Here is a 17,500-nt window from a genome sequence, read left to right on the forward strand (position 1 = left end):
GTGTGTATGCGTGTGTGTGTATGCGTGTGTTCTCCCTCCCCTCAGGTGAGCATCGAGTTTGACGGGAACGTGAACGTTGCCTTCAGCTGCGTGACGGCCGACTGCAAGATCGTTCACGAGTTCATCGGTGGCTACATCTTCATGTCGACGCGCAGTCGCGAGCTGAGCGAAACGCTGAACGAGGAGCTCTTCTACAAGCTAACCGGGGGCCACGAGGCCCTCTGAGGGCCCCTCTCCTCTGATACTGTAGTCCACAGCCACATCTCAACATTTAGAAATATAGTATAGTATGTTCTTTTTTTGTCCATATGTCATGAAGAAATACATGATATTTTTTTAAATACATAAACACAGCTGAAAACCAATGAATTAAAGCAACATTGTCATTCTTCATGCGCTGGAATGAAGGTTGTACATAATGGGACAGTATATTGGAGCCAGGTCCTAAGGATTCTCATCTGATGCCTCAAAAAATAATTTGTTGATAACAAAAGTCTGACAACATCCATGTAACATTTTACAAGGTAACAATATGCTTGGTATTTATGCAGTAGAATGTCTATTAACTCAAATAAACTGTCATCAACCCTTCATTATACCTACATACTCAATTTAGTGAATCATCCCATTAAATATTGCTTTTAGATGCACTTATTAATTATTCATTCATGTTTATTGATACATTATCAATGTGTGTTTAGATGAATCCCGAGATCCATCAGTAAACATGCTTATTGACATCCGAGGTGTTGAATCTCCCTGAGGAGCCCTTGTGTGTCAAAGAGAGGATCATCGTAATGTAGGTTGGAAAAACAGATACGGTTTCTTGCAATGTGTCTTAAAGGGGCAGTTTTTATGCAGGCTCTCACTGGGCTACAATGGAAGTCAATGGGGCACCCGTAAATGCGTTGGAAAAACTACGATAAATGTGCTTTTCTGAGACGGGAAGCACAGGGTGTAATCTCACCAGTCTCAGTGTGCTCTCCAGTGAAATGTATTGCAATACGAATATTTTTACATGTTTGGCATGACTTGGACATAAGCATTCCCTTGGTGCTTATTTCCACTGCTCCCATGGAGGACTATGTGCAAGTGATGTCAAACTCCTAACAATATTCAGATTGCGATACATTTCCCAGGAGAGCATACTGAGACTGGTAAGATTACACTCTGTGCTTCAATTCTCAGAAAAGCACATTTATCATAGTTTTTCCAAAGCATTTACGGGTGCCTCACCGACTTCCATTGTAGCCCAGTGAGAGCCTGCATAAAAATTGCAGCTAGCTCAATAATGGAACCATCAATGAAATGATGGTCCCTATTTTTCAGGCTTATGGTAGGGAGACCGCAAATAGGGCTAAGTGTCCATAATAGCACACTACCCCTTTAACAGCACAGGAAGCCACAAATAGCTATCTCCCCTGAAGCACTGGGTTTGCTTCTTATCTCTATGGAACAGTTGAGACTGTCCGTTAGCACAACCACAGCCGTGCGCCTGTTTTCCATACATGGCGTTCTGGTGTCCTGTTAGTCATGCGGATCATGTGTCTGAAAACAGGAACCTCATTCAGCGTAGTTCATATTAAGGTTGGGGGTTTCCTCTCGGTCTCCCAAAAAGATCAAACTCTGGTTCCAAAGGGTATTCGTTTCCATAGAAACTGCCCATCCTATGTTCCCTCACGGTCTGTTTAAAAGATGTCCTGTCTTCTGCTCCCCGACAGTCGGAGCAATATATCCTCCTACTCCATGGGCAGGATACTCCCTGGAACAGAAAAGAAACATGTTTGGAATGACAACAAGTGTATCACTACCCTCCATATCTTTTTCCGTCCGTCCGTCCGTCCGTCCGTCCGTCCACTGTATTCACTGCCCTATCCCTACATTAGAGGCCTGGGGAGGGCTGAGGCTGATGTGTGTTATCCATAGATAGTGCTGGTGGTGTGTGTGTGTGTGTGTGTGTGTGTGTGTGTGTGTGTGTGTGTGTGTGTGTTTGGAGGGAGGGTGCTGCTTACTTGTGGGTTTCAGTCTCAGAGCTCGGCTAAAATATCTGGATGACAGTTTCCCTTCTGCATCTCCAGGGGTCAGTAACACACCGTTCTCTGACAAGAAGAACTGGATGCCATCTACGCACGCGCTCGCACACACACACACACACACACACACACACACACACACACACACACACACACACACACACACACACACACACACACACACACACACACACACACACACACACACACACACACACACACACACACACAGATCATTTATGATTGAGCTGAGGGCTGGGAAGTGTCAGGCTGCCATGGACGGCTGTCCTGGTTGGCTGTCTTTACCCGTCAGAGCTTTGGGGACGTCGATGAATATGGCCAGGTCACAATCTCTTCTCATTCCTGGAGCAGAGGGACATGGACATCAACAGTCAACCTTCGGTATTATCAAAGACAGTCTATTTGTCTCTTGAACTTTTTACATTACATTACAGTCATTTAGCAGACGTTTTTATCCAAAGCGACTTACAATAATTGCATTTAACATAGGTAGTCAGTGTACTACTACTCACCAGAACTCACAAGTGACTGAGAGCATAATCTAGTGCTGAAGCCAAAGTGCAAGAGTAGCAATATATTGTGTATACTGTATATATCTCTTTCCTCGGGGGCCTGTTTCATACCTCTGTTTCTCTCTCACTCTCTCTCTCTCTCTCACTCTCTCTCTCTCACTCACTCTCTCTCTCTCTCTCTCACTCTCTCTCTCTCACACACACTCTCTCTCTCTCTCTCTCTCTCTCTCTCACTCTCTCTCTCTCTCTCACCACTAATCACTCCCTCGTCCTCTGGGAGGCCCAACGCCAGGTGGATGTGTGTCCTGTTCATCCTGCTGAGGCCCTGGGTTCTGATGGAGGCCCAGTAGCGAAGGTACGACCCGTGGACCGCCTCCACCGGACAGTCACCAGAACCCGCCTGCACTGCCCTGAGCTCCAGGTCACACACCTGCTCAGAGAAGCACAGCACACACACACACACACACACAGAAAAAAGTATGTGTTCTACAGGGTCGCTTTATACAACTATTCTACATGTAGAAGAGGTGGTTCAGAACCACCACCCTCAGACCACAAGGATATTCTCTTGGTCTAATGGTCGTTGGTGGCATGCTAGACGCCGAGGTTCGACACCCAGTCAGTCACGTACCATACATGACACAGCCCTCTGTAAGGCTTCCCCATTTAGTCACCTGTGTGAGAGCCTACCTGCATAGAGTGACCCTGATTGGCTCGGATCTGCAAGCGCCCGTCCTCTGGGTGAAGGCGGAGCTTGAATCTCTGCTTGTCATTGGTCGCCACTACTCTCTCTACATCCTCCAATGAGAAGGAGCGGAACTGAGGGTGAGCCAGAAGGTCCTCCACAAATAGGAACCCATCTGGGGAAGAGATCAAGCCAGTGAGGCATGAACCACAAGTGAGCACCACTTCTCAAGTTCTCCCTCTGGCTACTTTATCCACTCATTCTGACCACACTCAGCAGGGTGTGGTGCTGTCAGGGGGGGGGGCGGTGATCCACATCATACCTAAAGTCCTATTTAGCCCCATTTGTGGAAGTGTCATCCAGTTGAATGTAAACTCATGAGCGTGAAGCTACTCACCAGCGTTCATGCGAAGCCCCATCTGGTTTGCTCCGTGGCGCAGGGCGAATGCTAATGACTTGGACAGACGGACATCCTTGTCCTGAAAGGTAGACGCATACGAATGGTTGGTAGGCTCTGTCGTAATGGCTGTAGCTGTATGGCTACTATTAACTGCAGCTATACTATATGAAGGCTCCCAAATGTCTGAAACAGGACACGATCGGTGGCAGAACGGTTCGACACTAGTTTTAGAAGGATTCTCATTTACACTGATCGTTGTGTTATTGAGGCTCACCTCTCCACCTCGCCTTCCTCCTCTTCCTCGCCTTCCTCCTCCTCCTCCTCCTCCTCCTCTTTGACTGTCCATTCACAAAACGTTAACTAATTCAGTCCACGTGGACCTCTTCAGCTTCTGTTTGTTGCATAAATGTGCTAGCTCCAGCTAATTCAACATGTAAACACTCACCCCACTAATAATATCTCGAGAGTAGAGCTGCGCTTTTATTTTGAAAGGGCACAAACGGAACTTGACTGCAGCTTGCACGCGCATGCGCAGTCACAGTTTCGACAACTGCACCAAGCAATCATGGCGGCGGCCGTCGATAGTGTTGTGAAAGTGTAAGTTTTCATCAATTTTAAGAAAGGCTACAAGCATAAGATGCCTGTAGAGGCGCATGCCCCGACGTACGGGTTTGCATTGTATAAGAAACAATGTGGAAAGAGGGGAATACAAGCCTGATGTTTATCTAATAGCTCAGCCATTGTCCAAGTGAACGCAGGCTATTGTACTGAGTATTGTGTTACAGAAACCTTCAATTTAGCCTTGAAGCGAGCTTTTAGATACCCTATTATCACTCAATTGCTATTAAAATGTATTTCCTACATTCTGAAGATAATTCGAGTTCTGGATTTACTATAGCATAACATTTGAATCTTACAAGGTATCAAATAGCCACTTTTGGCCTGAAACAAAGATGGAGGTTGAAGCTGAGACCGTGCACATCCACATCATCTTCCATTTCACAATACGATCTCACTTCACTTTACAGTCATGAACATGTATATTATCAAAGTAGAAAACACGAATGACTTGATCCCAGCAGTGCACTCACTTGTGGGTGTGTTTGGTGCTGTTCCCTGGTTGCAGGCTGGGGGAGCAGTACTATAAGGACGCCATGGAGCAGTGCCACAGCTACAACGCCCGTCTGTGTGCGGAGAGGAGCATCCTCATGCCCTTCCTGGACTCCCAGACTGGGGTGGCCCAGAGCAACTGCTACATCTGGATGGAGAAGAGACACAGGAGTGCAGGTCTGGACACTGAAAAACAAAGATAGCTTTGGATTTACACACACACATTTAGGCCTAGATCAGTCAGGGCCATGCGGCTTCCATGTACATTTAGAATTGGTTATACAATTTACAATTAGTAGCTTAATACCAACCAACTGATAATATTTAAATATATAACGTCTTAAGTTTTGTTTGGAATGCAGACAAATTAACAAATAGTTTTTTTAATGACTGTTATTCGATCAGAAGGCTACCGTATAAGGCACAGCCCCAATGAAAAATCTGATTAAGAGTTAGAAAAATAAATGGTAAATAAATACAATCCAGGAATAAAATGTCCAGAAGCAAGAGAAGAATGCAGCTGGTATATATTTGATCTGCAGTGAGGTTCTCCCACAGTCAGAAGAGCGATGGTGAGAGCCACGTTTTTCATCTTTCAATCGAATCGTTTGTGGCTCCCGGTTTTTTTTTCCTCCTCAAATGTGAAAAAAAGGCTCCTGCTGTGGTAAAGGCTCCAGACCCCAACCCCCGACCTCTGACCTTACAAGATCACCAGACACTGCATTCAAACCTCGCTCGTGTCATTCTGTGTGTTCCAGGCGTGGCCCCGGGGCAGCTGTACACCTACCCGGCGCGGCGCTGGAGGAAGAAGCGGCGCTCCCACCCCCCCGAGGACCCGCGCCTGACGTTCCCCCCGCTGAAGTCTGCGGAGGTGGAGCTGGGGCTGAAGAGGGAGGCGCTGGGCACCGCGGACGGCAGCAGCCTGGAGGCCCTGCTGAAGGGCGAGCCGCTGGAGAGGCGGGGCCAGCCCGACACCCGCGGTGCCCCCGAGGACGACGCCGCCACCCCCGAGCCCGCCGCGGCCGTGGCCGCCACCAGCCACACCTCCTCCGGGCGCATCCGCAAGGTTAGTCTCTCTCTGGTCTCTCTCAAATACTATGTTGAATCGCTGTGCTCCGCATACTACATAACCACAGGCCGTAGCAGCAAATGAGAGGCGCTAGCCCAGGTTAGATGGGCGGGGCAAATCTATGGGTGGGAACGCCTGATCGCGAAAGTCGTTACTGATTGGTGTCGCCGGGATTCCAGCGCTACCAATGAATTGCCAGGATTTGAACACCAGATTTTTGCATGAAGTGTCCCAGACCCATGGAGAGATCTGCAGTTTACAGTAAAGTAGTTAGCGTAGCTTACGTAGTGTATCAGAGTAGTTAGCGTATCTTACGTAGTGTATCAGAGGAAGAACTCTCATGGGTCTGGCATTGAGATTACCGCAAGGTAAGACGAGACGGGCACTCCATGTCACTCTCAAGACCCCTGCGGTCGATCGACGCGGTCACAGCTCTTCTCTGTCCTGGCCACGCGGTGGTGGGATGAACTGCTCACTGACATCAGGACAGCAGAGTCGCTGCCCATTCATTACATCAGATTAACGCTTTTATCCAGAATGTCCATCTTTCACCACAAGCTCAAAACTCACCTCTTCAAGATGTTACTACGCTGACTCTTCCTCTTAAGCACCTATTGTATTTATATTTCACTTTGTAAAAGCGACTACTAAATTACTGTAATGTAATGACCCCCGACATGGAGCCCAGTCAGGTCACGTGGTGAGGCATAACTCCTGGTCCTGAACAGTAGAGTTGTAATGTGTGTAATATTGATGTATATGAATGTAATATTGATGTATATGAATGTAATATTGATGTATATGAATGTAATATTGATGTCTATGAATGTAATATTGATGTCTATGAATGTAATATTGATGTCTATGAATGTAATATTGATGTATATGAATGTAATATTGATTTATAAATGTCTGATTTCCCCCTGTTCCCAGCGGGTGCTGGACCACGACGACTACCTTGACGATCTGGACGACGAGGACTTTGAGGACGAAACCCCCAAGAGACGAGGGAAGGGCAAGTCCAAGGTGAAGCTGGCTGTTAAAGCACAAGGTCCCTTCAAAAGATCTCCAAAAGACGCAAGAGTGGTCAGAGATGGGGGTAGTTAGCTCAAGAGTGGTCAGAGATGGGGGTAGTTAGCTCAAGAGTGGTCAGAGATGGGGGTAGTTAGCTCAAGAGTGGTCAGAGATGGGGGTAGTTAGCTCAAGAGTGGTCAGAGATGGGGGTAGTTAGCTCAAGAGTGGTCAGAGATGGGGGTAGTTAGCTCAAAGAGTGGTCAGAGATGGGGGTAGTTAGCTCAAGAGTGGTCAGAGATGGGGGTAGTTAGCTCAAAGAGTGGTCAGAGATGGGGGTAGTTAGCTCGAGTGGTCAGAGATGGGGGTAGTTAGCTCAAGAGTGGTCAGAGATGGGGGTAGTTAGCTCAAGAGTGGTCAGAGATGGGGGTAGTTAGCTCAAGAGTGGTCAGAGATGGGGGTAGTTAGCTCAAAGAGTGGTCAGAGATGGGGGTAGTTAGCTCAAGAGTGGTCAGAGATGGGGGTAGTTAGCTCAAGAGTGGTCAGAGATGGGGGTAGTTAGCTCAAGAGTGGTCAGAGATGGGGGTAGTTAGCTCAAGAGTGGTCAGAGATGGGGGTAGTTAGCTCAAACTTGCCCTAGAGTAATAATACAAAGTTATGTTTACAGAGTGTTTCTAGCGTCTTATGCCGGGTGCAGACTAGAGGATTTTAAGCCCAATTTTAGCTCCGATTCACCCCTCCCGACAATCGGAGAGGCGTTCCCGAATCAAGGCTTGTCGGATTATCTGCCCAAATAATCCTGTAGTGTGAGGTGATTACCGACCTAATCTAAACGTTCCCGACTGATCGAGGTCTCCCCGATTTTGAATCGTAAATATCAAACATGTTTGATATTTATCTTTGGGACACCGATGGAATACTGAGCGGAAACCCACAATAGCCAATGAGAGAGCTGACTGGGAAGTGTCACCAAGATTTTTCGTAGCTAGGCTTTGTCTCCAGAGCTAGGTGGACAGTCCAAATGGAGGACAAGCTTGTTGAGTTGTGGAGAAAACACGAGTGCTTGTTCAACGTATCCTGCAAAACATACCATAACAGGACAGACAAATAAAGAGTTTAGCTGAAATATCCATGGTTTTGGATGTACCAGCTGAGCTAGGCTAGCGAAAATGCTAAAGCTAACGTAACACTGTAAACGTTTAGCGTGGCAACGTTATGTGTGGTAGAGAGACATTTGTGTAAAGCCTTTATTAGAAAACATTTCATTGCAGTTCAGGAAGTGAAGACCATGTTTGTTTTACTCTGAAGTCACATATGATCACGCAAGTTTCAACCAACCCCTCCCGCCCCCCAACCAACCCCTCCCGCCCCCCAGAGTGCATCCTCAGTTGTCCAACCTATTTGTTCCTAATCTCGAGATGGGAGATCAGAGGTTCCCAAACCTTCTCAAACTCATTAAGTCTGTCTTTCAGAATAAGTAATGGTGTTTGTTGTACTGGCTCCAGGGCCGTAGTGGTAATGGTGTGTGTTGTGCGGTTTCCAGGGCCGTGGAGTGGGGAACGGCAAGAAGAAGATGGAGGCAGCGGCCGCAGCGATGGAGGAGAGGGACAAGCCGTACGCCTGCGACAGTGAGAGCTTCACCAGCGTTTTATTCACATGGCTTCAACTCTGTTAGAGCGTGTGTGCTTTTGTGCGTGAGAAAAAGATAACCTCACACATTCTGTTTTAATTGTGTGTGTGTGCGTGTGTGTGTGTGTGTGAACTTCTCTATTCCAGTCTGTGGGAAGCGCTATAAGAACCGTCCAGGCCTGAGCTACCACTACACACACTCCCACCTGGCAGAGGAGGAGGGCGAGGACCGAGAGGAGATCGAGGCTCCGCCCACCCCGCGCCAGCCAGAGGAGCATAAAAGTGAGTTACCACACCTGTGTGTGTGTGTGTGTGTGTGTGTGTTTGCCTGCTGTGAGTATGTGCCAAAAGTGTGTTTGGGTGTGTATGTGTTTGTGTGCTGTATGTGCTACCTGTGTGTGTGTGTGTGTGTGTGTGTGTGTGTGTGTGTGTGTTTGTGCGCTGTGAATACGTGCTACTTGTATTATTGTCCAGGATTGTTACCCAGTGGGTCCTCTGACGTCTTACTCTGCCACCTCTTCTCCTCAGCCCCTAAGAAAGGTCCCAACGGTCTGGCCCTGCCCAACGACTACTGCGACTTCTGCTTGGGCGACTCCACCCTCAACCAGAAGACCGGCCAATCAGAGGAGCTGGTGTCCTGCTCTGACTGTGGGCGCTCGGGTACGTCCCTTCTCTCCTGACCTGGCCGTGTGTTTCTCGTCTCATCAGTCGTACGTAGTTTCAGCTCTGGAACAGGAACAAAACGCTTGGAGCTACTATGATATAATAGAGTCTGGGCCACTTCGCCGCCCAAGCCGGGGTTCTGAAGGCGTATAGACGGTTCAAAATTGAAAGAGTGACAGGTCGTAGCAGCAAATGAGAGACGCTAGCCTAGGTTAGATGGGCGGGGCATATCTATGGGTGCCTGATTGCGAAAGTCGTTACTGATTGGTGTCGCAGGGATTCCTGTGAAACCAATGAATCGCCAGGATTTGAGCACCAGGTTTTTGCATGAAGTGTCCCAGACCCATAGAAAGATCTGCAGCGTGCAGTAACGTAGTTAGCATAGCTTACTAGTGCATCAGCAAAAGAACTCCGATGGGTCTGGCGCCGAGACTACTACGGATGTGACGTCTGCGCAGCTCCCGTAGAAGTAGAACAGATTGAGCATCTTAATCCTGGACTAAAACATTATGTCAGTGGAGATTCCCTTCTGAAAGGGATTCATAGCTCTCGATTCGCCACCAGGTACCATCTGCATCGAGGAAACTCTCCCTCCGCGGTTCTGATTCTCCACCGGTGGTGTTGTTGTTCCCTGACTCCTCCCCCCAGGCCACCCGTCCTGTCTGCAGTTCACGGCGGTGATGATGGCGGCGGTGAAGACCTACCGCTGGCAGTGCATCGAGTGCAAGTGCTGCAACGTCTGTGGGACCTCCGAGAACGACGTGAGCCTCTTCACCACTTCACCCACGGCTTCTCCTCCTCTCCTTTTCTCCTCTCCTCTTTTCTCTGCTCCTTCTCACCCCGATATCTCTTCTCCGTACTACTGTTCCTCTCCCCTCACCTATTTTCGGTCTCTCCTCTCTCCTGTTCCATCCTCCTCCTCCTCTCCTCTCTCCTGTTCCCTACTCCTGCACCTCTCCTCCTCTCTCCTGTTCCCTACTCCTGCACCTCTCCTCCTCTCTCCTGTTCCCTACTCCTGCACCTCTCCTCCTCTCTCCTGTTCTGACTCCTGCTCTGTGTGTTTCAGGACCAGCTGCTGTTCTGTGACGACTGTGATCGAGGATACCACATGTACTGCCTCAGTCCCCCCATGACGGAGCCCCCCGAAGGTAGACTCACTCCCTCATACACACTCACCCTCTCATACACACTCACTCCCTCATACACACTCACACTCTCATACACACTCACTCCCTCATACACACTCACACTCTCATACACACTCACTCCCTCATACACACTCACACTCTCATACACACTCACTCCCTCATACACACTCACTCCCTCATACACACTCACTCCCTCATACACACTCACTCCCTCATACACACTCACTCCCTCATACACACTCACACTCTCATACACACTCACTCCCTCATACACACTCACTCCCTCATACACACTCACTCCCTCATACACACTCACTCCCTCATACACACTCACCCTCTCATACACACTCACCTTCTCCTACACACTCACTCCCTCATACACACTCACACTCTCATACACACTCACTCCCTCATACACACTCACTCCCTCATACACACTCACTCCCTCATACACACTCACCCTCTCATACACACTCACTCCCTCATACACACTCACACTCTCATACACACTCACCTTCACATACACACTCACCCTCTCCTACACACTCACCCTCTCATACACACTCACTCCCTCATACACACTCACTCCCTCATACACACTCACCCTCTCATACACACTCACCCCCTCATACACACTCACCCCCTCATACACACTCACCTTCTCATACACACTCACACTCTCATACACACTCACTCCCTCATACACACTCACACTCTCATACACACTCACACTCTCATACACACTCACCCCCTCATACACACTCACTCCCTCATACACACTCACACTCTCATACACACTCACCCCCTCATACACACTCACTCCCTCATACACACTCACACCCTCATACACACTCACCCCCTCATACACACTCACACTCTCATACACACTCACCCCCTCATACACACTCACTCCCTCATACACACTCACTCCCTCATACACACTCACACTCTCATACACACTCACTCCCTCATACACACTCACTCCCTCATACACACTCGCCCTCTCATACACACTCACCTTCTCATACACACTCACTCCCTCATACACACTCACACTCTCATACACACTCACACTCTCATACACACTCACCCCCTCATACACACTCACTCCCTCATTCACACTCACACTCTCATACACACTCACCTTCACATACACACTCACCCTCTCATACACACTCACCTTCACATACACACTCACACACTCACCCCCCTCATACACACTCACACTCTCATACTCACTCACCCTCTCATACACACTCACTCCCTCATACACACTCACACTCTCATACACACTCACTCCCTCATACACACTCACTCCCTCATACACACTCACCCCCTCATACACACTCACACTCTCATACACACTCACCTTCACATACACACTCACCCTCTCATACACACTCACTCCCTCATACACACTCACACTCTCATACACACTCACCTTCACATACACACTCACTCCCTCATACACACTCACTCCCTCATACACACTCACTCCCTCATACACACTCACACTCTCATACACACTCACCTTCACATACACACTCACCCTCTCATACACACTCACTCCCTCATACACACTCACACTCTCCTACACACTCACCCCCTCATACACACTCACCATCTCCTACACACTCACCCCCTCATACACACTCACCTTCACATACACACTCACCCTCTCATACACACTCACTCCCTCATACACACTCACACTCTCCTACACACTCACCCCCTCATACACACTCACCATCTCCTACACACTCACACTCTCATACACACTCACCCCCTCATACACACTCACCCTCTCCTACACACTCACACTCTCATACACACTCACTTCCTCATACACACTCACACTCTCATACACACTCACCCTCTCATACACACTCACCCCCTCATACACACTCACCCTCTCATACACACTCACTCCCTCATACACACTCACACTCTCCTACACACTCACCCTCTCATACACACTCACCCTCTCATACACACTCACCCCCTCATACACACTCACACTCTCCTACACACTCACACTCTCATACACACTCACACTCTCCTACACACTCACCCTCTCATACACACTCACCCTCTCATACACACTCACCCTCTCATACACACTCACACTCTCCTACACACTCACACTCTCCTACACACTCACCCCCTCCTACACACTCACCCCCTCATACACACTCACCCCCTCCTACACACTCACCCCCTCATACACACTCACCCCCTCATACACACTCACCCTCTCATACACACTCACCCCCTCATACACACTCACCCTCTCCTTCACACTCACCCCCTCATACACACTCACACTCTCCTACACACTCACCCTCTCATACACACTCACCTTCACATACACACTCACCCTCTCATACACACTCACCTTCACATACACACTCACCCTCTCATACACACTCACCTTCACATACACACACACCCTCTCCTACACACTCACCCCCTCATACACACTCACCTTCACATACACACTCACCCCCTCATACACACTCACACTCTCATACACACTCACCTTCACATACACACTCACCCTCTCCTACACACTCACCCTCTCATACACACTCACTCCCTCATACACACTCACTCCCTCATACACACTCACCCTCTCATACACACTCACCCCCTCATACACACTCACCCCCTCATACACACTCACCTTCTCATACACACTCACACTCTCATACACACTCACTCCCTCATACACACTCACACTCTCATACACACTCACACTCTCATACACACTCACCCCCTCATACACACTCACTCCCTCATACACACTCACACTCTCATACACACTCACCCCCTCATACACACTCACTCCCTCATACACACTCACACCCTCATACACACTCACCCCCTCATACACACTCACACTCTCATACACACTCACCCCCTCATACACACTCACTCCCTCATACACACTCACTCCCTCATACACACTCACACTCTCATACACACTCACTCCCTCATACACACTCACTCCCTCATACACACTCGCCCTCTCATACACACTCACCTTCTCATACACACTCACTCCCTCATACACACTCACACTCTCATACACACTCACACTCTCATACACACTCACCCCCTCATACACACTCACTCCCTCATTCACACTCACACTCTCATACACACTCACCTTCACATACACACTCACCCTCTCATACACACTCACCTTCACATACACACTCACACACTCACCCCCCTCATACACACTCACACTCTCATACTCACTCACCCTCTCATACACACTCACTCCCTCATACACACTCACACTCTCATACACACTCACTCCCTCATACACACTCACTCCCTCATACACACTCACCCCCTCATACACACTCACACTCTCATACACACTCACCTTCACATACACACTCACCCTCTCATACACACTCACTCCCTCATACACACTCACACTCTCATACACACTCACCTTCACATACACACTCACTCCCTCATACACACTCACTCCCTCATACACACTCACTCCCTCATACACACTCACACTCTCATACACACTCACCTTCACATACACACTCACCCTCTCATACACACTCACTCCCTCATACACACTCACACTCTCCTACACACTCACCCCCTCATACACACTCACCATCTCCTACACACTCACCCCCTCATACACACTCACCTTCACATACACACTCACCCTCTCATACACACTCACTCCCTCATACACACTCACACTCTCCTACACACTCACCCCCTCATACACACTCACCATCTCCTACACACTCACACTCTCATACACACTCACCCCCTCATACACACTCACCCTCTCCTACACACTCACACTCTCATACACACTCACTTCCTCATACACACTCACACTCTCATACACACTCACCCTCTCATACACACTCACCCCCTCATACACACTCACCCTCTCATACACACTCACTCCCTCATACACACTCACACTCTCCTACACACTCACCCTCTCATACACACTCACCCTCTCATACACACTCACCCCCTCATACACACTCACACTCTCCTACACACTCACACTCTCATACACACTCACACTCTCCTACACACTCACCCTCTCATACACACTCACCCTCTCATACACACTCACCCTCTCATACACACTCACACTCTCCTACACACTCACACTCTCCTACACACTCACCCCCTCCTACACACTCACCCCCTCATACACACTCACCCCCTCCTACACACTCACCCCCTCATACACACTCACCCCCTCATACACACTCACCCTCTCATACACACTCACCCCCTCATACACACTCACCCTCTCCTTCACACTCACCCCCTCATACACACTCACACTCTCCTACACACTCACCCTCTCATACACACTCACCTTCACATACACACTCACCCTCTCATACACACTCACCTTCACATACACACTCACCCTCTCATACACACTCACCTTCACATACACACACACCCTCTCCTACACACTCACCCCCTCATACACACTCACCTTCACATACACACTCACCCCCTCATACACACTCACCATCTCATACACACTCACCCTCTCACACACTCACTAGGCTAGATTAAGCCATGGCCAGATTACCTGAAGCTAATTTAACTAGCTAAAATAATAACTTCTACATTCCTTAAGCATTTGTACATTTTCTCCTTTTAACTCCACCCTGTCTCATTTCTATTTTAGCTTTTAAAATAATGTAACTTAAGAAATTAAAGGAAATAATTAATCTCTGCATTGCCTAAGTAGGAGCAAAACATAGAATAATTTAGCCATCTTGCTAACGGTAAACTATAGGCCTACCTAGATAATGTAGCTAGCTAATGTGGCTGATGTGATAACTTGCCATGTTAGCACTAGGCGGCTTTATTTAGCTAATGTATCTAGCTGGATACTGTTAGCTAACTTGATAGCTTGCCAGCGATTCCTGGCAGACTAAAATCTCGGTGTTGTTAGAGAAAACATTGTTTAATCGGAATATATCAGACGAAATCCAAGGTTTACTCACTCATAAAATGACAACTTCTAATCTGTCACTTCTAATCTGTCACTTCTAATCTGACAACTGACTGACTGACAAGCGGAGCGAAAGTGAAGAGTACGCAGGCCAGTGAAAGTGATAAACTTGAAAAAACTAACTAAAATGAATTGTGATTTATTTTAATGGAGGACACAAAATGGTTGCATTATTTTAACAATAAAGACCAAGAAAAAATGTAAAAATACACATTAAATGTTGGTGATAGATGTGCCGCGGTTGAGCTCCAGCTGATGACGTTTGGGAACCGATGTGCACCGGCCCAATTTAACACCTGCTTATAACATAGCGATGGAATACACTGTGTACGTTGTGCTCTGTTAAAACTCTTTGTTTGTTTCTGTTGACAGGAAGTTGGAGTTGTCACCTGTGCCTGGATCTCCTGAAGGACAAGGCGTCCATATACCAGCAGAACCAGAGCACTACCTCAGAGTGACGCCGTCGCCACCGGACAGGCCCCGCCCTCCATGATAGCCCCGCCCCCTCCGAACTCACCGCCAGAAGAAGCCCCCGCGTGCCACTGAACCCCACCGTTGCCACGGAGCTCCAGGGAGGGAGGAGTCGTCACGATCCAGAGCGCTTTGGACCTGAGATCAGCTCGACCCGACCCCCGACCCCAACCCTCCTCACCCTGGGGAGAGGCCCCCCAACAGTGACTGACCTATGAACAGTGTCCAGGGTCAGCATTACCCTCTCCCTGCTGTTAGCTAGCCCACCTGGACTGTTACACACACACACACACACACTCAACAGAGGCCGCAGTAACCATAGTAACCACTGTCTCCATGGAGTTCACATTAGAGAAAGGATTAGAATTGGAGCTAATTATCTCCCCCTCCCCCAACACACACTCGCACACACACACACACACACACACACACACACACACACACACACACATATATATATATATGGTGTGGACTGCTATGACAGGCAATGTGTTTGATTTGTTGCCAAATTATCTATTTTTAACTTGTCAGAAAAAAAAAACCATGTGTATGGGTTTCAGTATATAATCCACACCATGGAGGAATTGATTATGTTAGTGGACTTTTTGTAGTGACGTTTGTCTGTGTAATTCTCTATGATGTTTTAGAACATTTTCTCTTGAAGGGGTTTTGCCTCCGAGAATCTCTCTGGTGCCAAGGCCCATAGTCATAGAGAACTCTGTTGTGACTCAGCCCTGTTCAACGCTGGCCTGTTTTCTACCGGACGGTTCCCAGCAGTCATCTCGGATTATGTAGCCGTCCTATCATTTCTGTGCCATGACGAGGCATTACTGCATGCAGATTGCACCTGTACTTGAGTACGAATGCACACAAACACCCACGCTATTATTTTCACCTTTGTTTTTTGTTTAATTTTTCTTTTTTTTTACATTTTGTATACAGTACATCACTTGATATTCCATTGGGATCTGGGATTTTTCTAGTAGGATTTTGTAAAATATATAGTTAACATCATTGGGGGAAACAAAAGCATAGCTACTAACAATGTCCGTACTGTTTTTCTATTTGTTTCAACAGTGACATTTTGAATTTATTTGTGATATTTCCATGTTAAAATGTTGATGACCTCCATAATATGGCTATTTGTTACGGTAGACTAATGTACTTTGTGTATTTCATGTTTTATTTTATTTTTTATCTTTCTTTGGTATTGAACCTGCTTTTGCTCTAATAAATTGTCCATGTATCCATACAGACGCCGGTGTGTCCAGTGTTGTTCACACACTCCAGTTGACCGTCGTTTTTGCACTGACCTTGGTGTTTTTATTGCGCTCAACAACGTACACTCACGTCTCCAAAAAAACAAAGCAATTTAACAAAGCATTTCCACAGCAAGGTGGCGTAGTGCAGTCATCTTCAGTGAGTGACCTGGTCATGCAACGCAAATAGTCAGGAGGAACACTAGAAACAGCATGTGATTCCAAACATCACTCTCATGTGATTCCAAACATCACTCATGTGATTATCGTACTGTTGAGGTTAATTGTGTGGCAGTCATAAAGCAATACTGTGGGTCTTTAAAAATTCTTTGTGCAAAGTGCGTTGTTACGGGTCATTGCAACTGGTCATTATGAGATATCACAAACATCGCCAGATGGGCTTTGTATAAAACTTGCAAAAGACTTAACATTTATCAAAGGTCAAAGGTGA

At 47.7% G+C, this 17,500-nt stretch overlaps 3 protein-coding genes across 3 annotated transcripts in view; 2 read left to right on the top strand and 1 right to left on the bottom strand.

Annotated features, from left to right (window-relative positions):
- The window catches only part of fermt3b (FERM domain containing kindlin 3b), a 9,332-nt gene extending 8,837 nt beyond the window's left edge, over positions 1-495 (top strand). The window contains exon 15 of the mRNA XM_084449265.1: positions 46-495. Coding sequence (XP_084305391.1) covers positions 46-225 — 180 coding nt within the window. The 3' untranslated portion in view covers positions 226-495. The remainder of the gene's footprint in view (positions 1-45) is intronic.
- A 294-nt stretch (positions 496-789) lies between these two features.
- trpt1 (tRNA phosphotransferase 1) lies at positions 790-4,052 on the bottom strand. The gene is made up of 7 exons (XM_084448823.1): positions 3,926-4,052; positions 3,649-3,730; positions 3,257-3,426; positions 2,819-2,996; positions 2,340-2,396; positions 2,013-2,123; positions 790-1,762 (listed from the first exon to the last, which is right to left on the bottom strand). The coding sequence occupies exons 1-7, from the start codon at positions 3,995-3,997 to the stop codon at positions 1,740-1,742; spliced, it is 693 nt and encodes a 230-aa protein (XP_084304949.1). The 5' UTR covers positions 3,998-4,052; the 3' UTR covers positions 790-1,739.
- Positions 4,053-4,204: 152 nt separating this feature from the next.
- Positions 4,205-16,905, top strand: LOC311318036 (zinc finger protein ubi-d4-like). The gene is made up of 10 exons (XM_084449223.1): positions 4,205-4,248; positions 4,778-4,938; positions 5,520-5,827; positions 6,764-6,856; positions 8,385-8,469; positions 8,618-8,752; positions 8,999-9,130; positions 9,782-9,894; positions 10,200-10,281; positions 15,692-16,905. The coding sequence occupies exons 1-10, from the start codon at positions 4,217-4,219 to the stop codon at positions 15,775-15,777; spliced, it is 1,227 nt and encodes a 408-aa protein (XP_084305349.1). The 5' UTR covers positions 4,205-4,216; the 3' UTR covers positions 15,778-16,905.
- The last annotated feature ends 595 nt before the right edge of the window (positions 16,906-17,500 follow it).

The sequence above is a fragment of the Borostomias antarcticus genome (assembly GCF_949987555.1).
Source record: "Borostomias antarcticus genome assembly, chromosome: 14".
In the NCBI taxonomy this organism is placed as follows: Eukaryota; Metazoa; Chordata; class Actinopteri; order Stomiiformes; family Stomiidae; genus Borostomias; species Borostomias antarcticus.

Excerpts from the sequence above, each read along its gene's own strand:
- LOC311318036 (XM_084449223.1), top strand. The coding sequence starts at position 4,217 with ATGGCGGCGGCCGTCGATAGTGTTGTGAAAGT. Across the intron at positions 4,249-4,777 it reads GTCGATAGTGTTGTGAAAGT|GCTGGGGGAGCAGTACTATA; the intron begins GTAAGTTTTCAT and ends CCCTGGTTGCAG. Across the intron at positions 9,895-10,199 it reads GTGGGACCTCCGAGAACGAC|GACCAGCTGCTGTTCTGTGA; the intron begins GTGAGCCTCTTC and ends TGTGTGTTTCAG.
- trpt1 (XM_084448823.1), bottom strand. The coding sequence starts at position 3,997 with ATGGACAGTCAAAGAGGAGGAGGAGGAGGAGGAGGAGGAAGGCGAGGA. Across the intron at positions 2,124-2,339 it reads CGTCCCCAAAGCTCTGACGG|ATGGCATCCAGTTCTTCTTG; the intron begins GTAAAGACAGCC and ends GCGCGTGCGTAG. Across the intron at positions 1,763-2,012 it reads TCTGAGACTGAAACCCACAA|GGAGTATCCTGCCCATGGAG; the intron begins GTAAGCAGCACC and ends TTTCTGTTCCAG.